The sequence below is a fragment of the Antrostomus carolinensis genome, unplaced genomic scaffold, assembly GCF_000700745.2.
Source record: "Antrostomus carolinensis isolate BGI_N321 unplaced genomic scaffold, ASM70074v2 scaffold22902, whole genome shotgun sequence".
Lineage (NCBI taxonomy): Eukaryota > Metazoa > Chordata > Aves > Caprimulgiformes > Caprimulgidae > Antrostomus > Antrostomus carolinensis.
In genome coordinates this window covers 18210-38509 of record NW_010299267.1, presented here as the reverse complement: position 1 = coordinate 38509, position 20300 = coordinate 18210, and the positions used below count along the sequence as shown (strand labels likewise).

At 34.5% G+C, this 20300-nt stretch overlaps 1 protein-coding gene across 1 annotated transcript; it reads left to right on the top strand.

The window, feature by feature from the left end:
• Positions 1 to 917: 917 nt before the first annotated feature.
• Positions 918 to 12450, top strand: NR2C2 (nuclear receptor subfamily 2 group C member 2; the record flags this gene model as incomplete). The annotated part of the gene is made up of 8 exons (XM_010162743.2): positions 918 to 1011; positions 1411 to 1544; positions 3115 to 3292; positions 4308 to 4429; positions 4941 to 5080; positions 8197 to 8334; positions 9946 to 10051; positions 12226 to 12450. Coding segments are annotated over 8 exons (1087 nt in total), but the record flags the coding sequence as incomplete, so codon positions are not given.
• Between the last annotated feature and the right edge of the window lie 7850 nt (positions 12451 to 20300).

Below are 20300 nucleotides of genomic sequence, written 5' to 3'. Positions count from 1 at the left end.
TTCATATATATATATATATATTCTTCCAAATTACACTGCAGTTAGGAAGACTGGGCTGCAAATTTCCTTGAGAATTGTTTGCTTCTTTGAGATTTCCTTGTGCTACAGATCCCTTACAGTCCTATAACCAATATTATAGTCATTCAGTGAGACTTTATGTAAGATTCAGATTTACATAACACATGATAATTTGCTGCCTGTGGTAGTTCACAATGTTAATTATTAGCCTTAGACTCCTTGAACTATAAATTCCCTGTGGCTTGAACCTGTGATGCGTGCATTTGTATTGGGTTATGCAGACTTAGTGTGTTGTATAAGCAGCAAGTAAACTTATCCTTGCTGACTGCAAAGACTTCCCACTGTCTCCCTAAATTAGATACAGCAAAGGGAAAGGATGTTGGGTCAAAAAGCTGCAGAACTAAAGGCAGCAGAGACTTTATGCAGACCTTGATTACACGACTGTTTATGGCTGTATTTTGGAATGTAAAATACGTTTACTCGACATAACCTTTTCCTTCAGTGCTGTCAGTTGTCTAACTTGGAATGCACAGTTATGCTTTCCTGCAAAGTAATGCATAACTCTAGAGCTATTAAGTGAGTTCTGAAACCATGAGAAGACAACAACTTTCCTTAAGACATAATAAACCAGCATAAAAAGCAAATGAGAGGATATCTACTTGGGAAGTTGTCATTGCTTTTGCACAGGAAAGGAAAATATGTTCCAGTCTTTCTGTCTTTCAAGGTACTTTTTGGAAGCTATTTCAGAAAGACTTAAGTCCTGATGAATAAACTCTGAGCTTCATTAAATTGTTCATTTAGAAACTGGTAATCCCTTTCATTCTGACACAGGTTGTTACACATTCTTCTGATTAATGTAAAATACTATTGACTGTCAGATGCCTTATGCTTTTGAACAGGTCAGCAGGTCTTCTTGATCCAGGAATGCTTGTGAATATTCAGCAGCCTTTGATCAGGGATGATGGTACAGTCCTCCTAGCTGCTGACTCCAAGGTATTATTCTTTCAGTTAAGTTCTGAACATATATGTTTGTTCAGATTATTTTAGACAGGTACATAGACACAAATAATTCTTGCTCTTGAGAATGTAAGGTTGGGGTAAGTCTGAAGATCTGTAATAAGCTGATCAACAGGAACATGATTTCTTTTCACGGGCATATTTCTGCAAATGGTCAGCCACAGGTAGTTCCCTACATGATATGTCAGCCAGGGCTAGGATTGATGATTGCAATAGGTTTTAAAGATCATTGTGAGCCATTGTTCTTCCTGTAGGTGTTCAGGAGGAAAGAAAAGGTGCATACAGGAAAAAGAACACGGTTGAAAGTGGGGGAAAAATTGATGTATGATACATTGCCTATAATTTTAATCTACTAATATGATTCTTTCTTTTTAGGCTGAAACAAGCCAGGGTGCTTTAGGAACACTAGCAAATGTTGTAACATCTCTTGCTAATCTCAGTGAGTCACTAAATAATGGAGATACTTCTGAAGTTCAACAAGAAGAGCAGTCCGCAAGTGAGATTACACGGTATGCATTTATATTTGCATCTTATTTAGCAATTTGAGTTCTGTACGACACATACTTGCACTCATTCATTGAAGTAATTTGGCATTGTGATGCCAAACAAAATAGAGATTGACGCCTACTTTGAAACACAAAACCAGTTCTTTAGAAATCTGGGTTTGGATGTTGTCCTCTTGTGAAAAAGTGTGTCCTGCATTATAAATGTAGCGTTCTGAAGCTAGACCAGGTTTCATACTCAGAAAATCAATGAATAACTAGTTTGTAACCTTGAGAGACTATGAGAATAGCAACACTTTGGTTCTGTTGTATTTGATAGGCTTGTTCTATGGAAGCTTCTCCTGCACAGTGCTCGTGCTCTTAGCCCTGCTCTTTAGAGGTCTGTATTACTGCAGATTTATTTTTGAGATTGTGCTACCGTAATGCCTAGTGGTAATGTAGCTAAACTAGGATTAAGAAACTTTTTTTTTTTTAATCTTTAGAAATAGTTTGAAGTCTTTGCTTTTATTAATGAGAAACAAGGGGAAAAGGATCATAGAAACTTAAAATTTTCAGCAGAGCTTGAGATTTTTTCAGTGGGGTTTTTATGTGGGTTTTTTGGGGGGGGGTGCATGGATGGATTGAAGGAAAACATAAATTGGCAGTATAGTGAAATAAGAAAAATACTTGGCCTCAAAACTGTCCATTGTTTCTCAAGTAGAAGATTCTTAAGAGGAACCTAACTTCAGGCTCTTTAAGTCTTTTATTTAAACTCTTCAAAAAAAAAAAAAAAAATCCACCCCCTCAAAAAAAAAACAAACCACCCAAAAAACGCAACATCTTCCTGACAAAAATACTGGCAAAACAGCACTATGCCATAATACTGTCCACTGCTATGAAACTGGAGCAAAATTTTTTCTTTAAATCTTAGCTCTGTTATATTAAGAAGGGAATTCACACTGCCTTATTATGGCAATGGCCCAGCTACAGCTTGAGTATAAAGGAGTCCAGGGACCAGTCTCATATGTTACTGTCGGAAGTTTTCTAAGGCTCTGTCTATACTGTGAGATCAGGAGTGTCTGGCCATATCTCATCTCAAGGGAAAGGAAATTTAGGCATGTTGTCTAGAAGAGAATCACGCTATTCTCCACTGTTCCAAGAAACTGGACATCAAGAACAGGGGCTGTAGGGTGTTTTGCAGAATGCATCTAATCTGTAATACTCACATAATCTGTTAAATGTTCCAAAGTGAGAAGGAGGGAATAGTGAATGGTAAGCACAAGAGACCCATTTATTAGCTCAAATATTAGCATAAAACTATTAAAGCAGGATATATTGTAGTAAAAAGTTCCCCCCCTTACAGGGGAAGTCTTTTACTAGTGATATATTGGCAGATCTATTCCTTTTATTAATGTCCAAACAGTACACAGGGGCCAGGTTGTAATGAAAAGTCTGACCTTGTGTCTTAGCATAAACAGTTCCTGTATATGTTACTTCTAAGTGGAAATGCTTTATAGCATTTAATTTGACTACTACTCTGCGGTTTTTTAAGGTATAAGGAGGCACTTTTCATTGCTTATTACTTTTTTTTTTTCAGGGCATTTGATACTTTGGCTAAAGCACTTAATACCACAGATGGTACAGCAGCTCCTAACTTGGCTGATGGGATGGATCCTACAGGAGGAGGGAATATTCATGTTATCAGTAGAGATCAGTCAACACCAATTATTGAAGTGGAAGGACCCTTACTTACAGATACCCATGTCACATTTAAGGTATGTGTTTCTTTAAATGTCTTACTAAACAAACTAACACTTAAGACAAAACTCAAAATTACTGTGTTTTCTTTATTCTTATATTTAATTTTGGCACTGCAATCTAGGACATCATCTGCTGTTACAAAGCTTCTAATACAATTTTCACTCTTGCACGCTCTGTCTAAAGAATATAGATGTTATTTCATAAGACCTTTTCATAGACAGAAGGATATTTTAAAATGTATTTCACTTTCCAGTGCTGTTGATAATCACTTTCCATATCATCCATATAATACGATGTCTTGCTTAACTAATTTATAATTCTAGATAGTGTAAAACTTCCATCTAAAAGACTTCTTAATATAAACAGGCTACAGTGCTTTCTTAGATGCTTATGGTTAGACCACTGAAAAAGGCCTTGAATTTTAGAGATGCTTCAGCTTCAACTGGATGCAAACACACACATGTTGCTAAACAATGTGCGAGAAACAATAAGGGCGTTAATCTTGCTGAAAGCAAATTGCACTGTTTCAAGAAATACAAAGATCATTACTGAAATAAGTAATACTTAATGTAGTCAAATTTTTATCATAACCTGCTTATTCCCATAATGATGTTTTGTGATTGTAGATTCCTATTAGATGACTTTCCCATTTTAGGTGCTTAGATTTTAGATTTTATTATACTACTTTTTAAAAAGTTTTGAGATCTTCTATAGCACTGTAATGCCAGCCAACACTCCATGGAGCAATTAAATTTCTAGATTTAATTATTCATAAATGAATATTAAACAATTTTAATAGGAAACATTTGAGCTCGCTCTCATATAATTTGTCTTCTATTCCTCTTTTGCTTTCCTTGCCAGTAGTAATGAGTTATTTAGTGCAGTTTTCCTTTGACAATTTCTTGTTATGCACTTGCTTATGACAGACTATGAGAGTAGTTTAAATGTTTTGACTGGTTATTCAATCTATAATAAAAATTGGTTTTTGTCTGAACTGTATATATTGTACTGTAATTCTGTGTTTTGCAGCTGACAATGCCCAGTCCAATGCCAGAGTACCTTAATGTACACTACATCTGTGAGTCAGCATCACGACTACTTTTCCTCTCTATGCACTGGGCTAGGTCCATACCTGCATTTCAAGCTCTTGGGTAAATGGACATATTCTGTTGAGTGGTTTGCTTTCTAATGAATTTAAGCACTGATCTGAACACTTTTCAGCTACTTTGAATTTTTAAATGACGATATTGTTTAATTTTTAATTAATTCTTTACAATGTGTAGAGACTATGCAATATTCTCCTTTTTGAAGAATAGAATAGAAGATGGCAGAGGAGGGGATAACTACAATATCTGATGTTACTGCGGTTACAGAAGCTAAAGCCGAATCAAAAGCAAGCATTTAATTTGTAGAAATATATCTTGGTAAAGAACTGGTGAGCACTATTTTACAGATAACCTGAAATGGTTTCCTGTAGTCGGCCTATAACTTCTTTGTGCTTTTGAAATACTTGTAATATGCTAATATATGACTTTTAGTAAAGTGGTTTGCAGTATATTAATCCTTATTATTAATTGTTATAATTAACTTAATTACACATAGGGTAACACCAACCTGATATGAAAACTACCTACAGTTTTTTTTATTTTATGTTGTTTATAGGCAGGAGTGCAATACAAGCCTTGTGCGTGCCTGCTGGAATGAGCTGTTTACCTTAGGCCTGGCACAGTGTGCACAGGTGATGAGTCTGTCTACTATCCTAGCAGCTATTGTCAACCATCTCCAGAACAGCATACAGGAAGGTATGTTTTGAGTGTGTGATTCTTAAATGTGTTCAGTCCTGTCAACACTACAGGGACATTTGTATAATCTTTCTCATGAGGTCTTTCCTAATCAATGGCATAATTTTTCCCCAGGATCCAGTGGAAGGAGAAGCCTTCTCTTGCATAATTACGTTTCCTTGGATGATCTACAACTTTTGTTGCACTGACCTTAATTTAGAAAAAATTTATTTACTGAAAGGGTTATCAAGCATTGGAGCAGGCTGCTCAGGGAAGTGGTTGAGTCACCATCCCTGGAGGTATTTAAAAGCCAAAGAGATGTGGCACTTAAGGACATGGTTTAGTGGGCATGGTGGTGTTGGGTTGGTGGTTGGACTTGATGATCTTAGTGGTCTTTTCCAACCTTGATTCTGTGACCTCACAGAGATCTCTGGGATAGAAGTGTCCACAGAAGAAATTGGGAAGAGGCTGGAGGACGTATTCTCCTGTATTCTACATCTGACTGACAGTATAGAGAAAGACAAGTACATTTTAAAGTTGGGTGTACTCACAGAGATTTCCTCCCATCAATGTATTTTTTTTTTCCTTTTAGAATAATAATGTTTTCCTTCAAACCAGACCAGAATGTTTTTTCCTTCCACAGCTTTTCTTCTCTGCTTTGCAATGTACAACTATAGCATTTGCCAAGTATCACAAGAAGAATGTTCTTGCAAGTATATTGGTTTTGGATACTGCTATAATGCAGTAATGATTATTGTATTTTGAAGTACCCTCTGAAGCATTAAACTACTTATTTTCTTGACACTTTTAGGAAGATTTATGTAATTTTATTTTTTTAATTCAGTGTTGGCCTGTTGATGACTGTATCCAGAATGGATGATAATCTGTTATGGTTGCTTTTTTTTTTTTTTTTTTCCTTCATTCTTTTCTTTCAGGATTCTCCCAATCAATGTGACTGATTAGCATGAGAATAACATTCCCTTTTTAATAGGAGGAAAAAAACAGTACTAGCAGCTTTAAAATACGGCATATTACATGAAAGCTAGCTTAAATTTAAATGTGAGTTAAAAGTGGTTACAGAATACTATTTGGTACCAATTTGTTTGATTATTTCTGTGGTGCCATTATTGTATACAGCAAAAACTGAAAAAAAGGTTTTACTGAGAAGAGTAAAACTTGATTGTAGAACTATGAAGTGTACAAAAGTAGATCATCTGAAAAAATGTTTTAATATCCTTCAGTCCTAGTAAAGTACATTTGTTTTAATTACTTTATTAGCTTCATTATGATAAAGTAAATTAGACAGAAATTTTATTTTTAAATGGATAATAGGCTTTCATAATTAATATAGGTTTGAGTGGGGTTTTTTGTTGGGGGGACGGAGAGAGGGTGGTAATTGGAGAGAGCCTGGTGAGTGCTTAAAATACAACAAACTGATGCTCCTTTCCTGTACAGAGAGAGGGGCAGGAGTTTAAAAGACAGGGAAACATGCATATTCTATGTTCTACACAGATTTAGGCTTTTAATTATATCTCTGTCAGAATAAATAGAGCTGTCCATTCTCTCTACACCCCTGGGAGTGAGTTTGTGGAGGAGTAAGTGGTGGGGCTATTGCAGCCTTAAGCTGGCTCCACCTCTCTTCCTGTGTCCCAGAAAAAAATAAATTTGTTCTACAACCTGTACTTCCAGTCATACCGTGTTACCTGAGACTGGTTAAGAAAAGAGGATGATTTGTTTTATTATGGTATGGTGATGATTCATTTTATTTATCTGTTCTGCGAAGTTATTTTATAGTTAGAATATACAGCATAATATAGATATTATGTTGTGTATTATAACTATAAAATTCAAACCAAAGTGAATAAATTCCAGAACTTTTATCTAGGAAGCACATTAGTGATGAGGCTATTTGGAAAATCTGGACTTGAAGTTCACTTTTCCTGAGTATTTCTGCACCATCATTTTCCACTTAATCTAGAAATAAAAACATTAACATCATGTTTGATGATGTTGATCTATCTTGAGTAATTAAAAACTTGTATCACAATTCATGTATTTTAGAAATGTAGATTATGCTTTCATTCTGATTTCAGGGCACTGCAAAAATGTTCCTTTTGTTCAATATTTTTATTGCAGTTTCAGAAAATATGTAAAATAATAATAAAATATATCAAAAATTCAGTTTAAGGCACATGGGTCTAAGCAATCATATACAATGTTAGCCATAACAGACAAATGTAAAATATTTACTTTATAATGATATGAAATATTAGCGTTAGAGGTCATGACTGGAATAAAATTATTCTAATGGGTTTCTCAAGAAAAAATTTATCCCTCTTAAATTTACTTATCTCTGAAGTTTGATAATAGTAATTACATTGTCTGCCTGTAATCTCTAAGGTTTTAATTCTTTGCCTAGTGTGTAGATATGCAGTCAGAGAGAAGGTATATTTACCAAAATAGAAATCTCTCTCCCTAGCTGAGCAGCTAATACCACTCAATTTTAACTTATCCTTTTTTTTTTTTTTTAATCAAAATTTTAAGAAAAAAATATGAAGCCAACAAAAGGAATGTGGTGTTTCAAATGATGGAAGAATCTGTGTATGTGTATTTGAGTGAATTTACCCTATCAGAAGGGGAAAAGACTAATTACCACAGTAAATGAAAAATTCACTTCTAAAAGTACAGATGGAGGAAAAAGTAGCACTGTCATTACTGCTCTTGCATGCACTTCTGGAAAAGCTAACTCAGTACTGTTTCAATTTAAAATTAGGATTGCATGATAGTATTTGTTCTGTGCTTCTGTTAATTTCCAGAAACACTCTAGCCATTTGTAGAATAATTCACCATAATTTAAGAGTCTCTGCTCAGAACAGTACATCCCTGGAATAAGATTGGTGTTGCAAATTATGCTGTGCTGGCAAAATTATGCAAAAGAATTAACATTCTGTTTGCTAGCCCTGTGTCTGACTCAGCTTTATTAATCCTCACTTCCATAATCATTCAGGCCATCTTTATATTTTAAGCAGCTTTAAGATAGCAAATGACACAAGTCACTTCACATGTTTTATAAAAGGATATTGGTTAATATAGCTGATATACTTGAGCTCACATGAAATAGCAATATTTTTTTGTAGATAAACTTTCTGGAGACAGAATAAAGCAAGTCATGGAACACATCTGGAAACTTCAGGAGTTCTGTAACAGCATGGCCAAGCTTGATATTGATGGATATGAATATGCATACCTTAAAGCTATAGTCCTCTTTAGCCCTGGTAAGGAAATTAGTAACTGTATCTTTTTAAGTAATAAGCATTCATCTGTTAATATTTTAGCAATTTTTTAAATGAGACTAATGTCTTAAGATGAGACTGATCTGTTAAGCTGCAGATAAAATGATTGTTCCATAAGGTTTTATCACAAACAGTATGTGTTTATGCAAATATGTACATATTTAAAATATGTAAATATACTTAGATCAGTGTATCAATGTTATTTATAGTTCCAACATATTGGGTATTTCCTGTACACCCACTTCAGAAGACTAAACTCTCAGGTATCTTCAACTGAGGATATATGAGTAGTAAGTTATCTGGGATGTGTACTAGGAATATTAGTGAAGTAAATGGCAGGAAGGATTAGAGGAATTACATTTGCACAGTGACAAAAATAAATTGGCTTCAATTTTAATTTTGTTAATAAACTCCTAAGAGGGACCGCTGAAATATGAGCAGAAATACCACTGTATTTTATATGGGACTTCCACAGAATCTCAAAAAATAAATGTAAACAGGCTGCATTCCATTTGTTACCAAAAAAAATGACAGCAGACAACTTAAAGCATGATCTACAGTGTTTGAGATAGGAGGATTTACTCAAAGAAGACACTTAAGATTTTCTGGAATTATAAGGTAAGGACATTAAAAAAAAATGGGAAGTGACAGTCTCTTCAGCAAAGGTGGAGAAATGTTCCTAGGAACACAAAAAGGCTAATAACCCTGCAGACAGGCTGAGTGAAAGGGCAACACTTGCTCAGAAATGTAGATTATTTACTTTAATTTGAAGGTGTGTACCACTTTAACGAAATACAAAAAAAAGGAATCTCATTATTGGGGGTTTGGGGTTTTTGGTTTTGTTTTGGTTTGGGTTTTTTTTGCTTTGATATATTTCTCTTTGTAATAAAACTTACATTAATTAGACGATATTGATGTCGCAATATTTGCTTCTGAATTTTTTTTTTTTTTTTTTTTTTTTTGCAGATTTTACTATTAGGGTTAGGTTTATTAGGGTTTTTATTCAAGTTGGAGGAGCAAGAAACTCTCCAAACTCAAGCTAGATCTATCCTGTTTCAAGGGACTAGCATGTGGAACACAACACTGAAGATATTTGGGCATAGTCAGATATGTGGTATTTTCTTTTTTTATTTTTTTTTTTCTGATCATGTGACTGTCTTTGAGGAGCTGAGCCAGCTGGAATTAAAACATGAGACAGAGTCAGGGAGGTCAAGAAAGTGATCTGTCAAGAAAATAAGCCTAAATACTGCTCAGTCAGCACAGTTAAGTCGAAATCACAGAGGCAAACACAGTTAAAAAAGCAAGGTTAGAAACATAAACTAGGAGTGTCGTTGCCAAGTACGTACCTACTGGCTTAACCTTTTTCCACTTTCTTCTGGATACATACAGCTATAGAGAGAAAAGTGAGCAAGCTAATTCTGAAGCCAGGAAGCAAATGTTCAATTGAGTGGTTTCCTTTATAGAGCTAACATGTTAAACATCCCAATACAAAATAAATATTTAAATGAAATTAAATGCGAGAGTCTTGTAACTACATATATTTCAAAATGTTTAGGGAAACAATCGACATACAGAAATGTTTTGTTTCTTTAGATCACCCTGGTCTGACCAGTTCAACTCAAATAGAAAAATTCCAGGAGAAGGCACAGATGGAATTGCAGGACTATGTACAAAAAACCTATCCAGAAGATACTTATAGGTATTTATTGTCTATAGTACCCAAAGTAATGTTGTGGGCTGTAGTACAAAATAACATAATTGATGTAAAAATTTCCTTTTTGACATCTGTTCTTTTTTAACTGTTGATGAGACAGAACTAGAACTTTGTTCATAAAAGCAAGCTAGTTTGTTTAAAGATAAGTAGACAGAAGAATAGCTGTCTAGCTTCTTCCACGTAAATTAGAGTTGTTTTTTTTTGAGTTCTTTTTTTGAGAGTCTCATTGCCATGTTTAGACAAGCAAACAGACTTACTTTATTAGAAGTCTTAAGAATAACTGCCTCGATTGCCTCAACTTCTTTAATTCAAACTGCCTCCTTTTTCAAGTTAGTTGTCAAAGAGGCTTTGAAATAATAAACGGTGATTATCATCCTTTAAATATTTATCAAGTTACATATGCAGAGAAGTATTAAAACTGTCAGTTTATAAACCTTGGAACAATAAGGATTACACGTGGGGAACAGTAACCAACTCTTAAGCTTCTGTTTATGAGAAATTCACACTCGTAAGTCCTACTTATTTTCTTTTTTTTTTTTAATATATTTTGAAGGACCTATCTTTGGAAGTATCTGACTTGTCTTTTCATCTCTCAGCTGTTCCTGTTTCTTACTTGCTAGAAATAATTATCCTATTTTCTAATAATCTCCATCAAAACTATTTTAAACTTCATCAACATAATGATTCTCTGCACTACAAGGGAAATTCTAACTTCTGTCTAGCAGTATATCCTAGAACATACTCTCTCTTACTGTGAAAGGTATCCTCATGTAAAGAAGTATGCAATCCCATACATTTAAGCAAGGTCTGAGGGGAGTGTAACTTCAAAAAAACCCCAAAACAACAACAAAAAACCCCCACCTGTAAACAGAGAGCTTCTCCCATCTCAGAAACTGGTTTCTGCACTGATCTTACAGAGTTAACATTGTGTGGGGCAACAGAAGGGGCATCAGGAGTCCCAGTTAGGTACAGTAAAGATAAGATTCTCTACTTCAGAAATATCTTCAAATCCCACATTCTTCTTCTGTGTGCAATTCAGTTATTCTGGTTTCATGTGTGAGAGCTGGACAAAAAGAAATATAATTACTTGTTCCATATATTTACTTCTCTTACTAGAGGCTTAAGGAAGAAAGTCAGAGAGTTACAATTTCCCAAACAATGTCCTGTATTTTAATATTATCTGTATCCCCATGCTCACCCATAGATAAGTTTAGAGTAAAATCTGATTATTTCTGAGAAACTGAATGCTGGCACAAATTGAGATAGAAGCACAAGTGTTATAATTGTCACAAAAACAGCAGCATTGGATCTTTTTGCAATTATGAGATATGGTATATTAGCAGAATGGACCGTATATATTCTCTCCATAGATTTTCAAGCATTTTCAAGAGGCCTGTGTTCAGTGCTGCCTGAGGTTTGCTATTACATGGCTCTGGTTCAGGAAGTTTATTTGTTTTTGTATTTGTGGTGTACATCTACCATATAAACACAGCAGATATGCTTTCATCCTAGATTTCAAATGCATTGAAAGTCCAGAAATTCAATACAATCACTTCATTAGATTGAATGTCTGTTAACATCCTGGTACATAAAACACCACAGCATTTGGCATTGTGTATGAGTAACAGCACGTCCCTACAAATTCCTTTTCGTATCAGAAGCAGATTATCATTTCCCTTTTCACAGATCAGTTCCATTCTTGCTATCTGGTTTGTAATTAGGTTGCTAGACAACTGAGGACTGTGCTGTTTATGGTTAAGTTTTAATTAAGCATTTTACTCTTAAAATTGTGCAGATGTTCTCACTAGTCAGTATGAATGCTGTTAGTCTCAGCATTATCCAGAACTATGGAGCACTTCCAGAGCTGGGAATTACAAAAGCAGATGAGGAGAACTGTGTGTTTGTATATACGCGTTGTATCTACAAAGGGCATTAATATGTCCTTTCATTGGAAAACCACAAAGAAAGATAGTGGCTTTTAATTTCACTTGCAGGATAGAAAAGTAACCATTCTTTTTATGGTAGCTTAGTTAGCTTTAATTGCCTCTTTACTCCCATTCATGAGTTATGGTCATAATAAAAGCAGATCCTGCTCTTTAGCCACGAAGTATTTTAAACTGGTATTATATGTATTTATAATCACTGAACTTCTTTTTCAGGCTAGCCCGGATTCTAGTTCGCCTGCCAGCACTTAGGCTGATGAGCTCTAGCATTACCGAGGAACTTTTTTTTACTGGTCTCATTGGAAATGTTCCCATTGACAGCATAATCCCCTACATTCTCAAAATGGAAACAGCAGAATATAATGGTCAAATAACTGGCACGTCTGCGTAGTGGGAATAACACAATTTTATGGATTGAAGTAATTTTCTAAAATCATACAATTACAAAGTTAAAAGAATAGCATTTTGGTATGTACAAATATTTCCAATTTGTTATGAGTTCCCTGTCAGACTTCTCCTTGTCTGTTTGCTGACATTGACAAAATTTAAGCAGCTATTAAAAGACCTGTTATAGGACCTTTTCTGCCACAAGGAATATTTTCAATGCCTTTCATTTTAAAGGCTATAGATTACTGAACAAACTTTTCATATACTTTGTATTTAGAACTTATCGGTGGTTAAAAATAGAGTTTTATAATATCAGATATTAGTAATAAAATTACTTTAAAAGTCAAAAGAACAGTATGTATATATTTAAAATTATCCTTGGAATTAATATCTAATAACTGCCAGGGTATAATACTAGCACTTTGTAAGCACTTCTTGTCAAAACGACAATGTCATCAACATCCTGCTTATGGAAAATGAAAAAAATTGCATATTTCCTTAATCAAAATGCTAGTGATTTCTGTGAAAATGTAGAATGCTACAGGAGACAATCATTCGTTCTACAAAAAGTCACTTGTTCTTATATCATGCATGAAATATTAATGTGGATTCTTAAATCAGATGTCCACATTATGTGAAACTATATGTTAAATTGGCGCAGTTGTAATTCACAGTATGGTGCAGTCATAGTGACTATTATGTGCTGCAGGAATTACACAGACTAGGAGGAAAAGAAAGTGTTTGTTGACACAGTAATGATGAAATGGTCAGGTTCCTTAAAGTTTCTATTCAGACCAACACAGTCATGACAAATGTTATTCTTGCAGGAAGCCTTCTGATTGTGGTGAAAATCGGTCATTAACTGGAAGAACAGTCATTTTCAAGTAGAGCTGTGTGATGCTCTTTGAGTATGCTCTTTGTATTTCCAAATTTACTCCTTCCTGTACTCCTAAAAACCCTCATCATCCAAGCAAAGGTAAAATTCAAAACCTGAAATACGTAGAACTTCTGGCTGTCAGCAAGAGTGTATTACAAAGATCTCTTACTTTATCACTCCCCGACTCCCTTTTCATCCCTGACTGAGCACTCCCAGTTTTGCAATGCTCTCAACCTTCCTGTGACTTAGTCTGAAACCGAAATATAGTTAGGATTTACATTGTCATGTACAATTGCAGTTAATGACTGATATACCATGGAGTTATAAAATTAACTACTTTTTAATTTTGTCTAGAGTGATGAGTCATCAACATGTTTTCTAGTATTGGCCATGAGCTACTACCATTGCTTTCATTTTAGTATATTATTGACACTAAATACTTTAAACAATCAAAAGTTTAAAAAAAGGTCATGGCAATTAATACCTTCATCAGATCCTGGCTCATTAGATGCATTAAATATTTTAATTATTTATATGTTACAAGCATTTTATACTTGTGTATTTTTATGAGACAATAATCTAAGTTCAGCACTTCTGTTTTTCTTGTTATTGACATTTATTTAGAAACACCAACTATGTTGGTGTTTGTCTTTTAAGGGTCTGAATTGTAGCCAAAAGTCCTTAAGCAGCTCTAGATGAAGCTTTTGATGTAATAAAAAGCCTTGACTTGGTATACTTCATACTCATTAGGAGGCTCACATTTGTAGCACTCATTGTGACATGGAGGCTATTTAATTTTAGCTTCTGGGTGCATTCAAGTCTTCCTACAGTTGCCATTGTTACCGCATTCAGAATCATCTTTTCTCAGAAGGGTGTAACAGAGTCCAACATGTGATTCTGTAACATGCATGCAGAGATTTGTAATATTGCACTTTCATTTTCCTCAGCTTTTGCTATAGCAAATGAAATTCTCATATTTTTATTGTGATGGAAGATCTCCACTCGGTATTTTAAGTCAACTGGGATGCAGAATTTTGTACTAGCTGTTTTACTACAGTGTAACTACTTGTGTGATTGTATCAGCACTTATGATGCAAAGTCCCTGTTTTAAGGGTATACAGCTTAAAAAATAATGGTGATATTCACATCAGAAGAAGTAGCTACCTTAGAAAGAGTTACAGCCATTTTTGTTAAAAATGAAAATTTTATTGGGTTATGCCATTGTTGTTCTAAAATCAGTTTGCATTGAACTACTGTGATATTTTTCATTGCAAAAAAGATTATGCCGTTTAATTTGCTTTCAGTATTTTGTAAAAATCATTTAAGCAGATAAGTATGCAGTTAATGACAAATGAAATATTCCTTAGCACAAAAACTAGCCATTGGAATATTTTTTCACAAATTTGAATACACACCAGTTGGCTTTTTCATGACAAACATCATTTCAACTTCCAGTTTTTCAAGTAAAAGGGCCCCATTTTTGGTGCAAAAAATATATTTTCCTAATTTTTCTTACTTGTGCTGTGACCATAACAGTTCAGGAAACAAAATAAAGCCACTATAGCTTTTTGGTAACAGAGAGATCGCATGAAATAGAACTTAAAATGTATGTATTATATTACATTTGTAAAACAAAATGGTAAATAAGCAGCTCTGTTTACAAATAGACTACAGTCCCTAAAAATGCAAGGCCACATCATGCTATCCTTGATCCATCTCTGGTAGTCACTTTGCAAATAGTTCACTGGACTCTAGAGATAAAATATTAATTAGTGTAAATGAAGTAACAACAATGCAATATCTAGAGTTTATTTATTGTGCATGCAGTTTTGTTTTGTTTCTTCTTTGCAAGTGAAAACTGCTTACAAATACAGGACAGAAGACAATTGTTGTAACAATTGTTGAAAAACTTTATTTTTTTTTATTTTACATATGGAAATAGCTTGTTTTCATAACGGCCAAATTTCAATGCCAAACTTGTGTCGACAGAACTAGGAGTCAAAGGATCACACTCTGAAAGTGATTCTAAGAAAAGTGAAATCTCACTGAAGCTGTCCTTAGTGCCTACAGTTCACTCCTTCCAGAATTTTCTAGGTCCTGTTTCTGCTACTTTTGAAAATATTTTAACTTGGTAGAAATATAGTGAAAAACTATCTGATTAGATCTATCTGAATTTGAGTACATACATGTGTGTATTGGTAATGCAGACAAATGTTAGAATTTTGTGCTGACTGCAACTGGGGCATGCAGGGAGTGATAATGAGGCAATAATGTCCATTTTCCATATGCTTCATTTGTTTTGCAACTTTTTTGAGAAGGAACTGGATTTGAGTCTTGTAGATGAAAAGAACAATGATCAGTAATTTTGTAGGAGCATTTTGAGTTAGCTTTGTAATAATGATTTTTATTGCTTTTGTGACAAGGTCAAGAAGGTATACTACTTTTCTTCCCTTAATTTGCTTGTAAATTACATAGAGTGCTTTTGGTGCCAATGGAGTTACTCTGGCATGAAACTGGTAGAAAAGAAAAAAACAATTTCCAAGGAGAGATCCTTCAAGCCTTTATTTAAGCTGCCTTAACATGTTAGATTATTAAGGAGGCTTAGGTTTTAGAGCACTCTTGAGACAAGAAACTATTGTTGGTCACCATTGATTACTTGGTATCATTTACCAAGTCTCGTTTTGCCATCATCTGAAGGACTTGGCCCTCAGGGCAGCCTGAACAGCACTTACTCAAGTAACTTACTGTTGCTGAGTACAGCTGGCTCTGCATTATCATTATCGTATCCTTTGGCAAAGGGCATATTCTGAGGTGTGAAAGGGCTGAAGTGTCAGGGCTGAAGCTTCTAGATGAAACCAGTTTCCTGACTGAGTTTCTTCTTTGGCAGACACTGTAAAACACTTTGTTTTCATTGTTGTGTATCGTACACAAGACTGAATTATTTCATCCAAGATGCTGAAGATAGATAGTGCATTTTCCTGACTATTAAAATTAAGAGGGTAGTTAGGATTCTTCCCTGATTACCTGCTGTTTAATAAGTAAGGGATAATTTTAAAAAGCACCAAATAGCATGAGTAGTAAGGGTATCAGGAATACAGTTTAGGCAGGAAAAGGGATCTGGAAATTATCAGGCTGAGGATACTGCCAAAGAAGCAGTGATCAAAGAGCTTTCTGCAATAATGGTGTCAGGGGCCCTGTTTGAATTGGGTGGTGTGAGCAGTAGAACTGGCAGGTCAATCAGACATGTATAGGTGCACCAACAAATACCTACAGGATATCATCCTGAAAAGAAAAAAAAAAAAAAAATAAATGTTGTTTTTCTATTTGGAATCCCTCTCCTCTCCTTCAGTTACTCTTTAGAGTGCACAAGCAGGGTGGGTTGGTTCTTTTTAATCTACTTTTGCCCAGAAGAGAAAAAGCAGAGTATGCATGCTCAGTCCTGTTACCTTGCCTACTACTTAGAAGTTGGTGGTATGAATTGTGTGGAGGCTCCATGAGTCAGAGGTCTCAATCTCCCTCTGCCAGAATTAACTTTCCTTTAAGGTCACAGTCTTTTGGCAAGTTGAAGTAGTTCTACAGGGCTGGCTAACTGACTTAGGAATTGATCAGTTCCACTTCTGCTTTTGGTGGCTACATCCTACCTATCAGACAAAGGTACACTGTTTAAATAATGAATCTTTAACAATTTTTCTGTGGACTAAAACTTTATCCTTTAGTATCCTGACATCACTCTGAGTTACATGAATGCTTTGAAAATGACTTATTATTGTTAAATTCATGGCTGTCTTCCTTCTTTTTAAAAGGTTTGATAGATTTTTATAAATCTTTATTTTGTGCCTCCCACCATTGTGCATTTCTGCGTGTTCAATTCTAAAACTCACTCGAGCAGCTAATGCATATGTACATAGTTGTATGTATGTGTGTATGAATGTATGTTTATACCTGTCTAAATATATTATGTACAGTGTATAGGAAGTGTGTAGTGTATGTATATATGTACAGATATGTAGCCATGTATTCATACTGTTCTATGTGTTAAAGCTTTTTCATTAATTTGCTAATCCAGAGCTTCCTGGATTTTGTTTCATAGCCCAAAGTAAGCCTTGCTTAAGCAGGTGAATCTCCATGAATTTCAGAGCTTTGCACCTTTTTCTAAACCCAGCCTGAATTTAGTATTTTCTGTTCAGAACTGACAGATATATTCCATGAATTTTCTGGCTTTTACATTACTCCCTTTACCTTTTCTCATTTGACATGTAGAAGTCTGCCAGTGAATAGTTAATTGAACATATAATGTCTGTTAAAAATAAATGAATATATAAATAACTACAGTCATAGAAAATACTTAGCTGTTTTCAGTATATACTCACTCTCCTTCAGCCTTCTGAGAGATGTTTTTGTAAAGTTTTATTTTGCAGTGAAACTTGGCAAGAGATTGATTTTTATTTTTTTTTTTATTTTTTTTAAGTCTTCAGTAGTGGCTAATTGGAAGAGAAATGAGTTGTCCTTTATCATTGAACTGTAGCACACAGAATAGGATGCAATGGATGCTGTTTTAAAAAAATCAATACTCATATTGCCATTATGATAACATGAAACCAAACTGTGAGTTAAACAAAGACTCTGTCCTCTGTTCAATGAAGCAACATTTCTGTTACAGTGGTAATTAAATAAGGGGGAGATGGCTGTTAGTTTATTTTTTAGCAAGCATCAAGAATTATTTAGGATTTTCACAATGCATTTAAATTGTATATTCACTTTCCAATGTTATCTTTATTGTCCAGTTTAAACTAAACAAAGCTGGTTAGTTCATTTAGTTGTCAGACTGATGTCCATTTTCAGATTCTGTCCTTTCCCAAAATTAATCGGTGCAGATCTTGCACTGTCTGTGTGAAGTTTCCACCGTTCACATGGGACCTGGGCATATGGAGCATTTATGAAATTAGACTTGCAGTAAGATGATGTATTACTTACAGGGAGTATTAAAACATTTAAATTATCAAAATATAAGTAGTTCTTGTTCCTTTTCCCTTGTGTTGACTTCAGTAATGAAGCCTTCTGTAAAAGTAATTCTATTAACTTTGATTTTTTTATTATTTTTTTTTTATTTTTTTTTTTAAGAAAGCATTTCACAGACCGTGTAGGGGAGTAGTTCAGCAAGTCTATTTTCTGTCATATTAAAAAGGTGAAATTGAATTTTCTGGGCATTTATTTCCACCTTTTGTACTAAATGTGGCAAAGACTTGTGTATGTTTAAGCAGATAAGCAGACACCAGTTAAAATAACATGAGCTTCTTGCATGCTTAAAGTAAAACACAAGTCTCTTTCAGAGTTGGGCCCTCTGTTTGTAAGTCTTTGCTATGGAAAAGGCTAGGAATGTTTGCTGGTTTTCAGTACATTGTTTAGTAAGTGTTTGTAAGCTTTTGTTTCAGATATAGAAAAAATGGTAAAACATACATTTTAACATTTGAGATTTCCAGCAGGAAAATTATTTAAATTAATAGCAGGAATTCCTGTGACAGATGGTCCTTCATTGGTGTCTTGACAATCAGTCCTGTTTGAATAATGTTTGCTTTCCTCTTTAAAGGCTGAATGGAAACCTGAATACCTATTAGCATCATTGTACTGCAGTAACATTTTTAAAGATTAGGAAGCTAACTTGGGTATTGATCAAGATTGAATCTGTTTAAAAATTCAATTGTGAATTAAGAAAAAAGCATATCTAAAAATTGTGAACTTGTTTTATATACACATTTGAATTGTTTGTATTCTGAAGTACAAAATGCACTCAATAAATGGCAATAAATGCTCTGATGTAATATTCTATGGAAACTGTGGAATGTGAAATCAGGTTTCTGTATTTGACCACAGAAAGCAAAAGTTTGAGAAGCACACCTACTGCCAGGTGTCTGCACCCCTGGATAACTGGCTTCTTGTACATTTTTTAAATGATCTTAAATAAATGATAACAAGGCTATTTTAAAAATATCTTCAATGATTGTGGGTTAAAAGTAAGACTGAATAAATTTCAAATAAAAAGGACATTCTTTAAGAAGAAAACATGTTACTTACAGAACCTATATGTTAAATTTCTCATACATGGAATTAACATTAAGTGTGGGATTATTTTTATTAATTAATCTGTACTCCAAAATACATTGCAAGCCAGTGTTCAAACAGTTTCATAACTGAAAAACTGCACATTGCATAAGTGTCGTATCTATTTGGCATACCAGAGAGTTCTTAGCTCCTACAAAAGTTGCAATTTTTTATAAAAGGAATCATCTACATTTTTAATTCCTTGGGATAGTTTCTGGAAGCCTCTGTTCATTATAATTTAGAAAACTGTTGTTTATGTTATTATATTTTAATTTCAAGTTTAAAACCTTGCAAGCTTTTGTGAAATCAGCATTGTTATGTGTGATAGCATTTAAAAATAATAGCATGTTCTTTTTTTAGTCTCAATTTTATATCTAATCAATGTCTTCAGTCATGAAGAGGAATTTGCATTGTTGTGTTTGTATATAGAGTATTGCAGTGCATGGTTTAGCTTCTGCATTTTATTAAATGCTGTTTAAATGTGGCACTATATTGTTGTGGCTTAATACTACTACCTAAATGAGGTTTGTATCATTAAAGTGAATTACAAATACAAATGCATTCTTGAGTTTTATTTTTAAGTTCACGTAACTTCTCAGAGGAGTTGTAGCCCTTTGTTTTAGTTCATCTCTGAACACTTTTAGTTCCCTGAAACTGTACTAACTAGTTATTTCTCCCGCTTTAGCTGGCACAACATGATACCTGTGTGTACCTTGTTTTGAATTTCACCCTTTCTTATTATCTTTGCTTCCAAAATACTTGGTTTGGGATGGCTTTAACTTCTTTTTATTAAGAGCATCAGCCCAATTTGCCTTTTTGGGCTCGGCCCTAGCCCAGCGTGGCTCTCCAGGGATGAGCACAGGGACGAGCCAACGCGCCTCACGCTCTCGCAGATCGCTGACAGGACTTCGGTTCGTGGCCTCGAGCC